The sequence below is a fragment of the Numida meleagris genome, chromosome 11 (genome assembly GCF_002078875.1).
Source record: "Numida meleagris isolate 19003 breed g44 Domestic line chromosome 11, NumMel1.0, whole genome shotgun sequence".
In the NCBI taxonomy this organism is placed as follows: Eukaryota; Metazoa; Chordata; class Aves; order Galliformes; family Numididae; genus Numida; species Numida meleagris.
The window spans coordinates 11,017,141-11,030,549 of NC_034419.1; the positions used below are offsets into that span (position 1 = coordinate 11,017,141).

General features: G+C 47.1%; 1 protein-coding gene across 5 annotated transcripts in view; it reads right to left on the minus strand.

Moving 5' to 3' along the window:
• Positions 1 to 13,409, minus strand: part of GRIP2 (glutamate receptor interacting protein 2) — a 221,632-nt gene that overhangs the window by 68,850 nt on the left and 139,373 nt on the right. Inside the window, exon 1 of one of the 5 annotated variants that reach the window (XM_021409445.1) lies at positions 2,710 to 2,797. The exons of 3 other annotated variants lie outside the window; for them this stretch is intronic. In XM_021409445.1, coding sequence (XP_021265120.1) covers positions 2,710 to 2,713 — 4 coding nt within the window. In that variant the 5' untranslated portion in view covers positions 2,714 to 2,797. Of the gene's footprint in view, positions 1 to 481; positions 1,265 to 2,709; positions 2,798 to 13,409 lie in introns of those variants that run through there. One more of the 5 variants, XM_021409447.1, reaches the window with a different exon arrangement.

Genomic DNA, 13,409 nt, shown 5'->3' on the forward strand with positions numbered 1-13,409 from the left:
GTGGGGGGGGTGGGATGGCAGCGATCCCACCACGTTCAGCAGTCCCTTACCTCCTATTCCCCTCCACCAGCCCTCTTTCCACCACTGTTATATGTTCAGCCCACTCACATGCTTATCTTGAAAAAGAGAAGAGCTATCATCAGGATTCGCTACAGATAAAATGAAAGAGTTGTAAAGGCTCCGCAGTACTGGGGGTCTGGGTCTGCTGATCCTCCAGCCCAAGGCAGTGAAGGCAGGAAGCAGCCTGAAGGGTGCTCGCAGTGGTCACAGGGAGAAATTCTTTCCAGAGAAGCAGAGACACATTTTCAAAATCAAAGCAATTAAGTCAGCTTGGACGCAAACGTTTGGATTTGTAAACCTCCCCCCTGCTTTGAAATTGTTAGTGGTATTTAAGGTAGTTAAAGGAAATCAGAGTAAATAGAAGCAAACTGTTGGAGGAGGGGGGAAAAAAAAAAATATATATATATATAGGCTCACTCACCAAAGTCTGATTGCAAATCCTTTTTCAGTCCACAAAGCATGTCTGCTATTAGCTACCAAACCATCCAACTAATCGCAGCAGGCACTCCTTGCTCTCGCCCCGACTGCCCTGGGATCACTTTTCGCTGCCACCCGCAGCTGAGCAGGGCTGCAGCACGCACGCTGCTCCTTGCTTCACCGTACGGACAGAAAAAGAAATCGTCCTGGACTGCAAACAGCCCAGTTTGCGAGCACTCAAAGAACGTTGCAATCCTTTGGAGAGAAATGTCTTTACATGGATACCCAGTTCTATATAGAAATAGGAAAATAAAGGCTACGGTCCTAAAATCCCGTGGTAGTTGGCTCGGATCGAGTGGCCATCAGGCATTGCAAAGCAAAAGTTAGGAGCGCAGTGATTAAAGGGAACAGCTGGTTGGAGGGGAGGCAGCCAGCCAGCCCTGGCTCCGGCAGATGCAGCGAATGCAGAGCGCTTCATTCCCAGCGGCATTGCCCCTCGTGCTGCGCCGGCTGGGAACAGGCAGCATCCCACGGAGAGCTGTCAGCCCACAGCGCGAGCCCTTCTGGGGCTTCCATGGGGATCTCAGGCAGGGGGAGAATAAAAACAAAAACAAAACAAAACAAAAAAAAAAACCAAAAAAAAAAACGAGGGGAAAGGGGGACAAGAGGAAAGGCAGCTGGTCCTGCGGAGGTACGCACAGAGCTGCGCGCAGAGCCAGCTGCAGAAGTTGGCTGGCGGCTGAGCCTCCAAGTTGCAGCAGCAGAGGAGGCTGCGGCTGCAGTGCTGCCTGACACACTTCCCTCTCCCCCACCCCCTCTTGGCAAGTGCTTGCAGAGCCTCCAGCACCTTTCAAGGCAATGTCAAGCTGCTGTCAAAGCATTACGCTGCCTCCCATACACATGCCGGGTGCTCGTAAGGGAGCATGAAGCTGCAGTCTTATGGCCTGCCTGCAGCACTTTCTGAAAACTCAGCTTAACCCTTTCTTAGGAAGGGCAGAGCAACCGTCACCACACGTGCAAGCCCTCTGCTGGGGTCAGAGCAAGCAGAGAGCTGCAGCAAGGGGGCTTCAGGGCAATGCTGGGACATGGGGACAGGGCAGGATGCTCCCTGTTTTACCCTCAAGCAGTTGGTCCTACACTAGGGGTGGAGATAGGGCACTGGACTGGAAAATGTTGCAATAAACCAGCATCTGCTCTCTTTGCTGCACTAAAGATGCAGTGAGGTGACCGCCCTGGGATGCTCGGTAGGGCAGGCAGCAAAGCTGCAGCACGATGCACGTCCCCATCAGTCATTCTGTGAGATACAGACTCCATTTGTATCCACCAGCCCACATCCTGCATCCAAAAGGCAGCTTATCCATAGGCACTGCATTCCCTCGGGAACTAGCGTCACCTATAGAGGCAAGGTGACACGCACAGATGGTGCAGGAGGGGCACAGCAGCACAGAGGCTGTTTTTGTAGGAGAGTCAGATGAGTTTGAGCCTATTTCAATGCTTGGTTGAAAGTGGTCAAGAGCTTAGAAGTTTTGAAAGAAACTCGTGGACAAGGCACCAGGTTAAGTCCTGTTTCCTTAGGAAAATGAGATCTGGATAACTCAAAAGGGCCTGAACACAGCTGGATGTGCCAGCAGGAAGCTCTGCAAACCTGGGACCCCATACTCTGGGTGGGAACTGGAGGAGAACTGGGTTTGAGCCTAATACCAGAGGTTTTTCTCAGATTGAAAGGCTCTAACATCTCTATTTTGGTTCAAACTCAGCTGTTTCACGCACGGGTAACTTATACAAGAGCAATAAAATTACTAAGTGAGAGAAAACTACTTCCAAAAGAGATATTTTGGTCCATAATTTGTTTTTAAGAAGTTGTTCAGTCTGACAATAGACTTAATTAGTAATTGAGCCGAAATTTGTAATTAGAAATCTTTTCACATGTCTATTAATGTTTTTCCTGCAAAGAAATCTCATCTTAAAGGGAAAAAATTTCTCCACTTTTACCACAAATATGAGGAGAAGGTGCTAATTTGAGAACAGCGCATTGCTTTGGATGCATAAAGCGGACGTCTCCAATAGGATGTTTTAAAGCAAAGCTCAAAGAAATCATTTACGTTCATGCCGCCATAGAGACCTTCCCAGGATATCTGCTGCACTGAGAATCACAGAATCATTAAGGTTGGAAAAGGTCCGTACTATCATCCATTCCAATCCATCCATCTACCACCAATATTGCCCACTAACCCATGTCCCAGTGGAAATGGCAGGAGAGGACAGGTCTGGCCCACAGTTGTAGCTGCTTTGAGTTGTAGATGAGAAGTGGACAGAGCTGCCCCATCCCTTTGCTGCCAGCAGAGAATGAAGAGGCATTCTGGAATTTCCAGCCCAGAACAGTTTGTGGCATTTGCTGAGCTGGCACAGCCTGCCAGGAGCCCAGAGAGGAGAAGATAAAGATATTTACTCTATGGTTTCTGTCCAAAACCCATAAACACAATGCTTGCTCCCTGTTTCAGGTGGCAGTACATTAAAAACAGATGAAGTGAAAAGCTTGAGTCTCTCATGGGGAAGGAAAAGGGCACACCATACACACTGACAAAATTAGGCAGCCAGAAAAGACACATTGTGACATCAAAATATATAGGTGTCATAAAAGACCATGAGGCGCCAACCTAAACCATCCGCTTTTCAACAGTCTGTACACTCTTACCTCTTGGCGTTAACTTTATGCTTGTGTGCCCTGAAATAAAAGCTATCTAAAAATGCTCTTGTGATATCCACTCTTACTAAACAAGCCTCACCTAAGAATGAGTTATTTACCCAAACACTGTGCCCATTGGAAACAGGAGTAGATTTGGGGGATAGGGGGTGTTACAAAGCCTTTCAACACTGGGGTAAAAGACCAAACTCCATTTGGTTTTCTTGGCATACACTGCTCCCCAGGAGTAAAGAGGGCATAGAGAATGCTTTCTCTGGTTTCTCTTCAGTGTAAAAACTGAGCTGAGGAAAGTTCATGGCTAGAACAGTTTCCAAGTAGTCCCTATTGGAAACATCCATATGGGCTCCTGAGGGGAACCTGCAGCTAAAGAGGCAGTACAAGCTCATAAGCCATCAGTCTAGATAACAGGGTAATCATTCTTCTCTGGAACAGGCTGACCTTTGAGCAAAATTCAGCTGGTGCAAGGAAGCTGCCCTTCCATATACATATGTACTAGCACCTGCTTTATCATTTCTTGCACCTAACAAATACTGCGCTGCTTTTGAACTTGTTATCTTTCCCCAGAGCAAACTTTCGGGTCCTCCCAGAACGCTGGCGGGAGTGGAGCTGCAAACCTCACATGGCCTAAATTGGCTGGGATGACATTTACAGAATACACTTTTATGCAAACAAGACAGAGAGCACAGCAGAAGGAAAATTACAAGCTATTCAAAATGTTAGTGATTTAGTCCACTGCTTGATGGATATTCGTTCCTGTGACTTAAACCATTACTTATTTAATCACCTCTAAAAACATCTTCGTCAGAAGTCACAGGACTGTGCAGCACCACAACAAGATCCTGCAATGGACCATTTAGCACTGAACATGCTCTGAGCCTGGGAGAACACACAGAGCATCTTACATCACTCCACATTAGGAAGTCTCAGGAGACTCTCTGAAGACAGCTGAATGAACGTAATGAACAGTCAGCCAGAGAAAAACGGGGAGGAAAAACACCCAACCACACGCACTTACAGCGCACCGAGAAACGCCAAAGTTCCAACCGCACATAAAAATCACATTAATAGCAACAGAAATTGCTTTGGGTTAGGGAAGGTTCAGAAGAGACTGACGCAGATGCTTGCTATTTCTTTTAAATTCAGATCTTAAATAGAGATTTTATGTTGCCATCCCCTTCTGCCCACCTACTTCTTCCATTTACGAATGCACCCCTACACATGGCAGTCTGCCTGGGGCTGCAGTTCCCCCTGCCTGCCCATCTCCCCCTCAAGGCTGGTTTCTGGCACAGCAGACCTGATGCTCCCAGGTGGAATGCTGGCAAAACTGGTTTTAATTGGGAACTCCAGCCTGGCTCTGCAAAATCAAGAGGTCTGGGGAGCATGTGCCCCTCCTTGGCTGATTTGGGGCTACAGCTGATGGGGAAGAGGAGGAGGGACAAGAAAAAGGTCCATTACCCTCTAGGTGGAAGAGATTTCACAACTGATTACCCAAATATCCACTGGCCTCACACTTGCTCCATTTCATTTGCTCCGATTTTCCTTAGCTGCGCTTATTCAGAAACCCCAGACAACAGCACGGCAGCCTGAGGCTTGCAATGGGGCTTTTCTTTGGCCTAAGCAGATGCCCTGTTTTTAGGAAGCAGACTCAAAATGTAACAGTTTTTTACTTGTATATTTTTATGGGAAGGGGAAAATAGACTTTTAAAAAGGTGTTTTTAAGAAGTCTGGAATTTAAACCATTTCATAATCGAACCAGAGGAAGAACTCCTTGATTATTCTTTCCTTTAAGTGCAAATTCCAAGAGCCAGTCCTAAACATTAACTTATTATAGGTAATGAACACTGCAGGATGCATTTACCCATCCAGGAGGCAAGCAGAGCCATCGCTGCACACACACACACACAGAGCACCGAGACGGAGAATGTTGCTAAGGGTACTCCCAAGACCCTCACCCACCCCCTTCACCTCTAAGCACACTAAAACAGTCACTGTACATTTTCCTGCTTCATCATTTCCAGAAGAGCTGTCTGCATCTGTCACTGCCCAACGGCACAGTGGGGAAGTGGTGGGGGAGAAGACGGCGGTGAATGCCAGCTGCCTCCTGGGGCTCTGAGTAATGGGAAGAACCAAGCACTGCAATGACCCCCTCCATGGGACACCAGTAATCTGGCGCTCCCCAGTGATGCATTTTGCCTGTGCACCAGCATCACTAATCTATCTGAAATGCAAGTTAAAGCAGCACACTTCCCACTGAGGAAAGAAAGACAAGAACTGCGGTGATTGGATGTCCCAGTTTTTAAAACCCAAAACTCTTGACCTCTTCCCAATGTCCCCCAGGCAACCTCCCTCTCACTCCCTCCTAAGAGCAGGGGGACATTTCCTTCATATTCCGTGTAGATGTGAGCGCAGGCCCTTACACTGTCACTTGCTAAAACTACAATGTGTTTTCTTGGGGGAAAACATCCCAGTCCTCAGTGAGTCCATCTCTAGGACAACACCGATTTTTTCTCTCCAAATCGGTCAATTCTTCTTCATTGCGAGACCAGAAAATAATCATAGCCTGCAATGGCTCAGCCCTTTCTTTTTACAAGCATCTATGAGACAATTGACTGAGCTAGAAGATTTTTAGCTTAAAGGAGAAGCTAAAAGGCGCATCTTGAGTCAACAGGAGTCAAGAGCCATTGCCAGAACCACGCCTGAAGCTGCGCTCCTGCATCACTTCAAAGCATTTTCCAGTCTTTGTGGGTTTAACCTTAATGGTTAACCTGCCTCCTCCAGGCAATTCCTCCTGACTGCCTCCTTTAGCTAACACTTCAGTTGACGAGTTCAAGTTGCACAAATAGGCCCAAAACTCCAGTAAAAGAAGCTCAGACTGAAGGAGGCACTGCTGTGAACTCGGGGGAGAAATCTCATTTGTGCGTCCTTCACTTAAATCCCTACTTCATGTCATGCAAAGGCCAGGAGGAGCAGGTCCTCAGGACAGCATGGAGCACATCTTTCTCCATTAATGCTCTATATACGCTACGCAATTATTTTCATAATCACCGAATCCAAAGCTGTGTATTTCTGGATTTGAGTATTCAGAATAGGAATACTTCAGGGCTGCAAACTCCAGTGCTGCTAAGAGAAACAGTGGAAGAGAAATAGGCTGAAGCAAAGTGCAAGATCCCCTACTGCCCAGCCAGCCCTAATGATGCAAAAGAGCTCATTTGGGGACCTTGTTAGGAGAGGTCACCCCAACAAAACTGAATCTCAGCTGTCCAATGACACAAGAAAAAGCATCCTGAGCACACACTGAAGCAGCCCAGCAGAAACTGAGCGGGAATGGAGGAACCACACAGAAAAGCAGAGTCACACCACAGAGGGAAACCAAAACACTCAACAGCTCCCACCTTCTGGGCTAGGAGGGACCAGTGCTTTGGCATGACAGCAAATTGTTTACAGCTACAAACCCAGAGATCTTTCCAACAGAAGACTGGTGAATTGCTCACCTTGCTCCAAAAGCACCTGGCATTTGAGCCCAAGCAAACCTTCCAGCAGCAGTCACACGGGCTCTGGCACACCTCACCCCAAAGAGGAGAGCGATGCAGCACTACAGCTTACAGTGGCTGGAAGGACAGGTCTGAACAGTATCCATCATCACTCCTCTCCGTGGAAGGAAAACCTCTGCATCTTCCTTTAAAAGATTTATCTCGGCATGGTATTTTCTGAGATAATGTTGCCAACGCATAGGGAAAAATAAGCAAGTGGGTCATAAGTTTTCACAGTTGTCACACAGTTTCTTTTCAATGAGTAGCAGTGTAACAAGGCATTAACAATAAATGAAATGCCATGTTAACGCTAATTTGCATAGTACAGAGCCACAGTGCTTTGCTTCCCATGTTCTCCCTCCAAACTCTCCTGACCTGCATATGAATCGAGATGAAATTTAATTGCTGGGGCATCCAGCAGAATCACTGAATTCCTGCTTAATGAGCCTTCATTTGTACTCTCTTGCATCAGATACCTTCTCTCCAAGGTGCTGTGTTAACTAGCTGAGGTATGGAATATTTTGCAAGGCGTATTTTCATAAGCATTTTGACAGAGAAGGAAATAGCAGGAGGAGCTCCAACTGCAAAGAAACGATGTTGGTATCAGCCACACAATAAGGCTAGCGAGATCCCAAGAGTACTGAGCCATATTTTTTACATGCAAAAAAAAAAAAAACTGTAACAGCTTTTATATCCACTCTTACACCTTACAGTATCCACATGAAGCAACTCTTCTAGAAGAGACACAGCACAGCAAGGTGGGACGTGGCCAAGGTCTGCCTGGGAGACAGCCAACATGCAGAGCAACGCCAACCATTCCGGTGACTCAGAATAGCACAGCCCACACCACCCTCAGAAGTCAGAGCCTCTGGGCAGTTTTGCATTCAGACAGCTCACTGAGCTTACCTCATTCTAAAGTCCTTGGCCATGGTCAGAGGGCTAATTTCCTTGCCGGGCACCTCAGCCTACACAACTGAACAGTTGCCTGAAAAAACAGCCTTGGTGCCTTCTGCACGGCATAGCCACTGCCAGCAGCACGGGCAGGGCTGGCCACAGTCCTGGGACCAAAGCATCGAGCCCCCTAAAGGAGACCCTGGGCATCAGCCACGGGAAACACAGAGGGGAGGAAAGACGATAAGCAAAGAGGGGTGATCCCAAAGGCCCTGCAGTGGTCGGTTTTCTGTCCCAAGATGGGACAAAGTGGAGCAATACACAGCAGCAGGCAGCCCCCAAGCACTGGGACCAGCGATGAATAATGAAATTTTTTGGCTTTGGAGTGCTCATAGCTCCACAAGGGACTGAGTTTTGTTTCTTATTGCAGGCTTGCAAGATAGGATCAGCCTTCCCCTCCCATCTCGGCCCCACAGGAACAGCACACTGGTAGGTAAAGCTTTATCCTTTTTCTTATGAATTATGGGAACCCATAAAAGTGCTGCTTACAGCTCATCACCAATGTGAGTTTAGGCAACAACACTGGGTCTATGCTGGTTGCAACAGGTAAAAGATGGACCACAGTCTGTCTGCTATTTGTGTTATAAGGGGAAAGAGTGGGGAACAGGGTACGGCACAAATCAGGCCTAATTATCCCAGAGTAGCTAATTATAAAGGATGTAAATTGACAGAAATAAAACCACATGGTCAATAATAGTATTTTTAAAAAGCTGGAAATTTTAGTCCATTATCTTTCCAGCTGAAAAGCTTTTATTGAAAATGGCTAATCTTCCAGTGGGTTCAGGAAGGGTTTACAAGCTAATTGCTCTCTTTTCTTTAGGATTAACGCTGTGTTCTTTGAATAGGGGTGGAGGACAGCAGATGTGCAGCCTTTACTCCCTTTAATCCAAATGCCCCCACTGCCACAGATGCTCCCAGTGCTGTGCAGTGGCATAATGGAATCACTTTCTCACACATAAAATGGTTGTTCTGAAATGAAATTACAGCCATCTATTAGGAAGGGAACAATAAATTTCCACCACCACATATCCCCATTGTGAAAGACACAGCATTAGCCTATAAAACCCACGACAGAAGTAAATCTTGTGGGAGAGAGAGCAGCTAACAGATGAATTTACCATTCTCCTTTCGTAACTGGTAGCCAGTGTCACTCTGACGTGGGCAGAAAAGACATTATCCCAAAATCAGTGTATGTTTCCACAAACTTCAGGGTGGCTGGGAGCTGGCTGCTGCTCTCTGGTCTGGGAGAAGATTTACAGGAGCTGCTCAAAGAACAACATCCTTTTAAGCTGAGAGAGAGCAAATACTTTTGCTATAGGGCAAGGAAACCTGCACGCACCCTCCTTGGAAAATGAGGCACACTATGCCTCCTTGAAAGATCCGGAACAGATAACAGCCCTGCCAGACAAGTATTTTTCATTTTCCCATTATCAGATGGTGGGAAGGCCACACCATTCCTCCTAGCAGCAGGCCTGCTCGCCCCACCCAGACCGTGCCTCCAAAAAGCAACAGAGCTCCTGGGGCCACAAGCGGTGGAGAGAAGGATGAAGCTCTTGGTGTTTGAATCAGCAGGAAAGCAAAGCCGGTGTTTGCAACACAAAAGCTCAGCAGTGCTGTTCTGAGTAAGAGCAGTATCGTCCAGGAAATGGCTGAACACGGGATTGATCCCATCGAGGTGCAGTGCCCAACAAACAGGAGAGCATCACCTGGGCTTCCTCCAGGATGGCAGAGAAAGATGCCTCTCCCTAGAGAACAATTCATCTCAGCTCCTTGGAATAAAGTGCCTAACTTTAGCAATCTGTAAACCAGAGAGGAGATTCATCTCTTGAGAGAACAACAAATATGGCTCATTAGCTGCTTCCTCTATTCCTCCTCCTCAAGCCTAGAGTTCCCTGCTGAATCACTGTCAAAGAGAACATACCAAAACCCAGCAAGACAGCACGGCAAGCACCGCCCATACAAGAGCGTCTCAGTCAAACCCACAGCAGTGGAAGACACGAGTCCATGGAACAGGCACCAGACAGAGAAATATCTAAAGCTCAGCTAGTTTCTAGAAATTGAATCTATACACATTTCAGCTGAATATTTGCCTTTTCAAACCCTTGTATTGAACAGTCACTAAGCTGCTGCCCTAAATCAAGGCTTTCACTAGCTGGAGAAGTTGAGTATTTAGCATTCAAGTGAAGATGAACTGTTGCCATTCATCACACTGCATTCAGCACGAATCTCTAACATACAGAGTATGTCCTCAACTAAGAGAGGAAACAGCACTCAGATGACAAACAGCCATACAATGGGCGTGTGACAGTATCAAAATGTAGACGGATGCTGATGGTAAAGGCATGGGTCAGGAGGAGGTATTCTCACAACTCCATTGACTGAGTGACCCAGCGTGTATGCAAGAAGCCTCTTCATGTGCACCTTTGGGTGACACCAAGAAGAGGCAGCAAGTGCAACTGCTTACATGTGGCAACAAGGCACCAAAGTTAGCTATTTATTCATTATCACCATAAAGTTTAGAGCAATATTTAGGGCAGAGCTGTTCCCACAGTATCTCACTTCCGTGTGCTATCCTGGACATTGCTTCTGCTGCTCCAAGGAGCAGCATGCTGTAGAAGTTCACGCCTCAGTGCTATGCTTCCTACTCCACTGGCATATTTCTGCGCAAGGGGAACGGAACAACCCCAAGAGCCTCCCGGCTGCAAGCTGCACTACTGCACAAAGGCAAACACACGGAATCCAGGCCAGAATCAACACTGTAAGAATTACTGCCAAGAAACCACGTTTTGAAGCTGCAAACTTGGCAAAAAAAAAAGGTTTGACTGCCTCTTTTTTTTTTTCCAAAGAAAAATAAAAAGAAAAAAAAGAGGCAGAAAGAGAAAGTGTGAGAGCTTTCGGAAGAGCTCCGAAGCCCTGCTTTTGCTATCTCCTAGTCATGCTAGCTGACATCCCTGACACAAGTAATAACCAGGCTTACTGCACAACAGGAGCTGGCACTACAGGTTGAAAAGGGGTCCCTAGAAAAAGTTTTTACTAACAGAAATATTCTCCCCAGTTACTCACAGAATGGTAATTTAAGAATATTCATTCTCTAAAATGTATTGTACTGTAAAACCCTTTCTCTCAGCTATTAATTTGTTGCTAAGAAGCAGCACAAGGCTTAATAGGACACAGAGATTTGAGTGAAAATTATGGGCTTGCTGTCTACGTAGCTGTGAATTGATGCGTGTATGTTGAGAGGTGGGGGGAGACAAGAGGAAAACAGGCTTTGATCAGAAAGATCAGACGGAGCAATGAAACTCACAGCGCTCTGTGCCAACGCATGGCCCTGAGGATGGCAAAGGGGCATCAGTGCTTCCTTGTAGGACTCCAGGTGCCACCAGCAGTAACTCCATACTCCTGTAGAGCATTGTGTGCAAGGCAGATGGTGACCCAGGGATCTCCGGTAACAATCATCTGCATTGTCTGTGATTTTCAAGGGTGATTAAGAACAGGATTCCTTTAGAAGGAGCATTTGTCTCAAGGCTTCAGGGTGTTTTCTGAGGCAGCAGTGGTGCCATTGCAAGGGATATTTATGATCTGAACTGCAGCTGTGTTAAATAGTCCACTAAATATACAAAGCGTAGATAGCCTGAGTTACCCCAGAACAAATCACTCCGCAGTCCTTTGGGTAGAAGAACAGGGAGTTGGAGGAACAGGAAGGCACGAGTGCCCTTCATCAGTTGGTCCTATTGCTGTCACATCAGCCATCCCCTAGAGGCACTCTCTCCCAACTTCCCCCAGGAACAGCCTCCACCCAGCCCCTTCTAGAAGCACAGCCACGAAGAAACCAGGATTCACTCCGCTTGGGGCAATCCGAGCGCACCAGCTGCCCTCACTCCCTGTAGATGGCATTTGGCCAGATTTGGCAGTTGAGCAAAAGAGCATAATTCCAGATGAATCAGGCCAGATTGAGGGATTTCAGCACAATTAGGAGTATAACACTGTATTTAAGAGCCTCCGAAATACCCACAGCTAATAGCGGGCGGCAAGATCAGCAGAAGCCCATCTCTCATCCAAAGGGACCAAAGCTGGCACTAAGTGGATGCACATCCTCATGTTCTTTAATGCCTCAGCAGCCGCAGGAGACAGAAGTCCTTCCCTCAACCTGCCAACCCTGCAGCAGATCTCCTCGACCAGATGCCCTGGCTTGGAGGCATCCAGCGCTCCCAGCGCAGCACCAAGGCTGTGCATGTACCCAGGCTTGGGGGAAGTTTCCATAGCAACAGGATGCAGATGTCGTTTAGGTATTCACTTGGCACAGATGATTTGCACCATCTTGGCCATATTTCAGTGACAGAGGCCGAGGGAAAGAGTCTGTAAAAATAAGGTGTTACTCCTTGGATGACTTTTGTTGCCCTTCACTTTATGCACACAACAGTTTTTAAGCCTCAGATTTTGGGTTGATAAGTCCTCTTCCACCAACTGCTCTCAGGAAAGCTATGACTATTCCCAGCCCTTCCCTCCACCAAGATGATATTGTCACCCATTCACTGTCACAGCTTCCCACAGCACCCCTTTGCCCTCCTGAAAACAAAAGATGATTTCCTAAGGGCTAAACTTTGGCTTTTGCCAGTGAGGAATTTCACATTCTTTGGTTATGAAGCAGCAGAAATTTCAAAGCAAGTTGTGGATGACAGCTCCTAAGGGATCACAGAATCATAGCATCACTAAGATTGGAAAATACCTCTAAGAGCATCAAGTCCAACCATCCACCTATCACCAGTATTGCCCACTAACCCATGTCTCCAAGTACCACCTCTCTGTTTCTTGAACACCTTCAGGTGACTCCACCGCTCCCTGTGCAGCCTGTTCTAATGCATTTCCACTCTTACAGAGAAGTTTCTCCTAATATCCAACCTGAACATCCTCTGGAGCAGATGGTGCCACCATGAGAGCTCCTAAGAGATGCTGCCACCAAACCTTCCTGCCCGCTCACCATAAACACGCACTGAAAGGCAGCAGAAACTTTAAACAACAAGAAAAGAAGTGGTGAAAAGGATGGGCAAGGAAGGGATAGCATGGGGATTGAGGAGACAGTGGATTAATAGCCTGGCATGTATGGCAGTTTAATAATAGAGCTGTCACAATAGGAGAGATTTACTAATTGCAGAGTCATTTGCTATGGATTCCCATCAAGCTGCCATTTAAATTGCTGTGCGGTTTTTAAGATGCCTTCGAAACAGGGGAGGGGGGGGAAGAGACAACGCCCACAGTACTTATGCAGTTAAAATTAGGAAAGCATTGTGTTTCCTTCCAGAGGATCGGGCAGACGGGGACAGCGAGGAGGGAGCTGGCAGCACAGCAAGCCCAGAGGAGCCGGAGGCAGGTGTGTGCCTGTGTCTGCACATCTGGGAGCAAGGCTCTGACCTCAAACCCAGCCCTGGCAAGCTTTACACAGCTTCAGTCAGTGACCTACTAATACCTCCAACATCTCCCCAGGCTATAGCTCCAGTGTGCCCTTTTGTAGAATTAGTCAGCAGCAGTTTTAGGTGCAAAAGTCATTTTAAAACACAAATACGAAAGCCCTGATCTCCTGGGGTTGTCAGCAGGGAGAGCAAAGTTGGTCCTTCTTCTGACTGAGATCAAAGCGAGCTGTAAGCTCATCATTCATACTATCTCAGCACGCACATCTTAGATCACACGGTGCCCCAACCCAAGACACACATCGCTGGTTGAGCCTCAAAGTCTTATACCCTGGAAGAGTA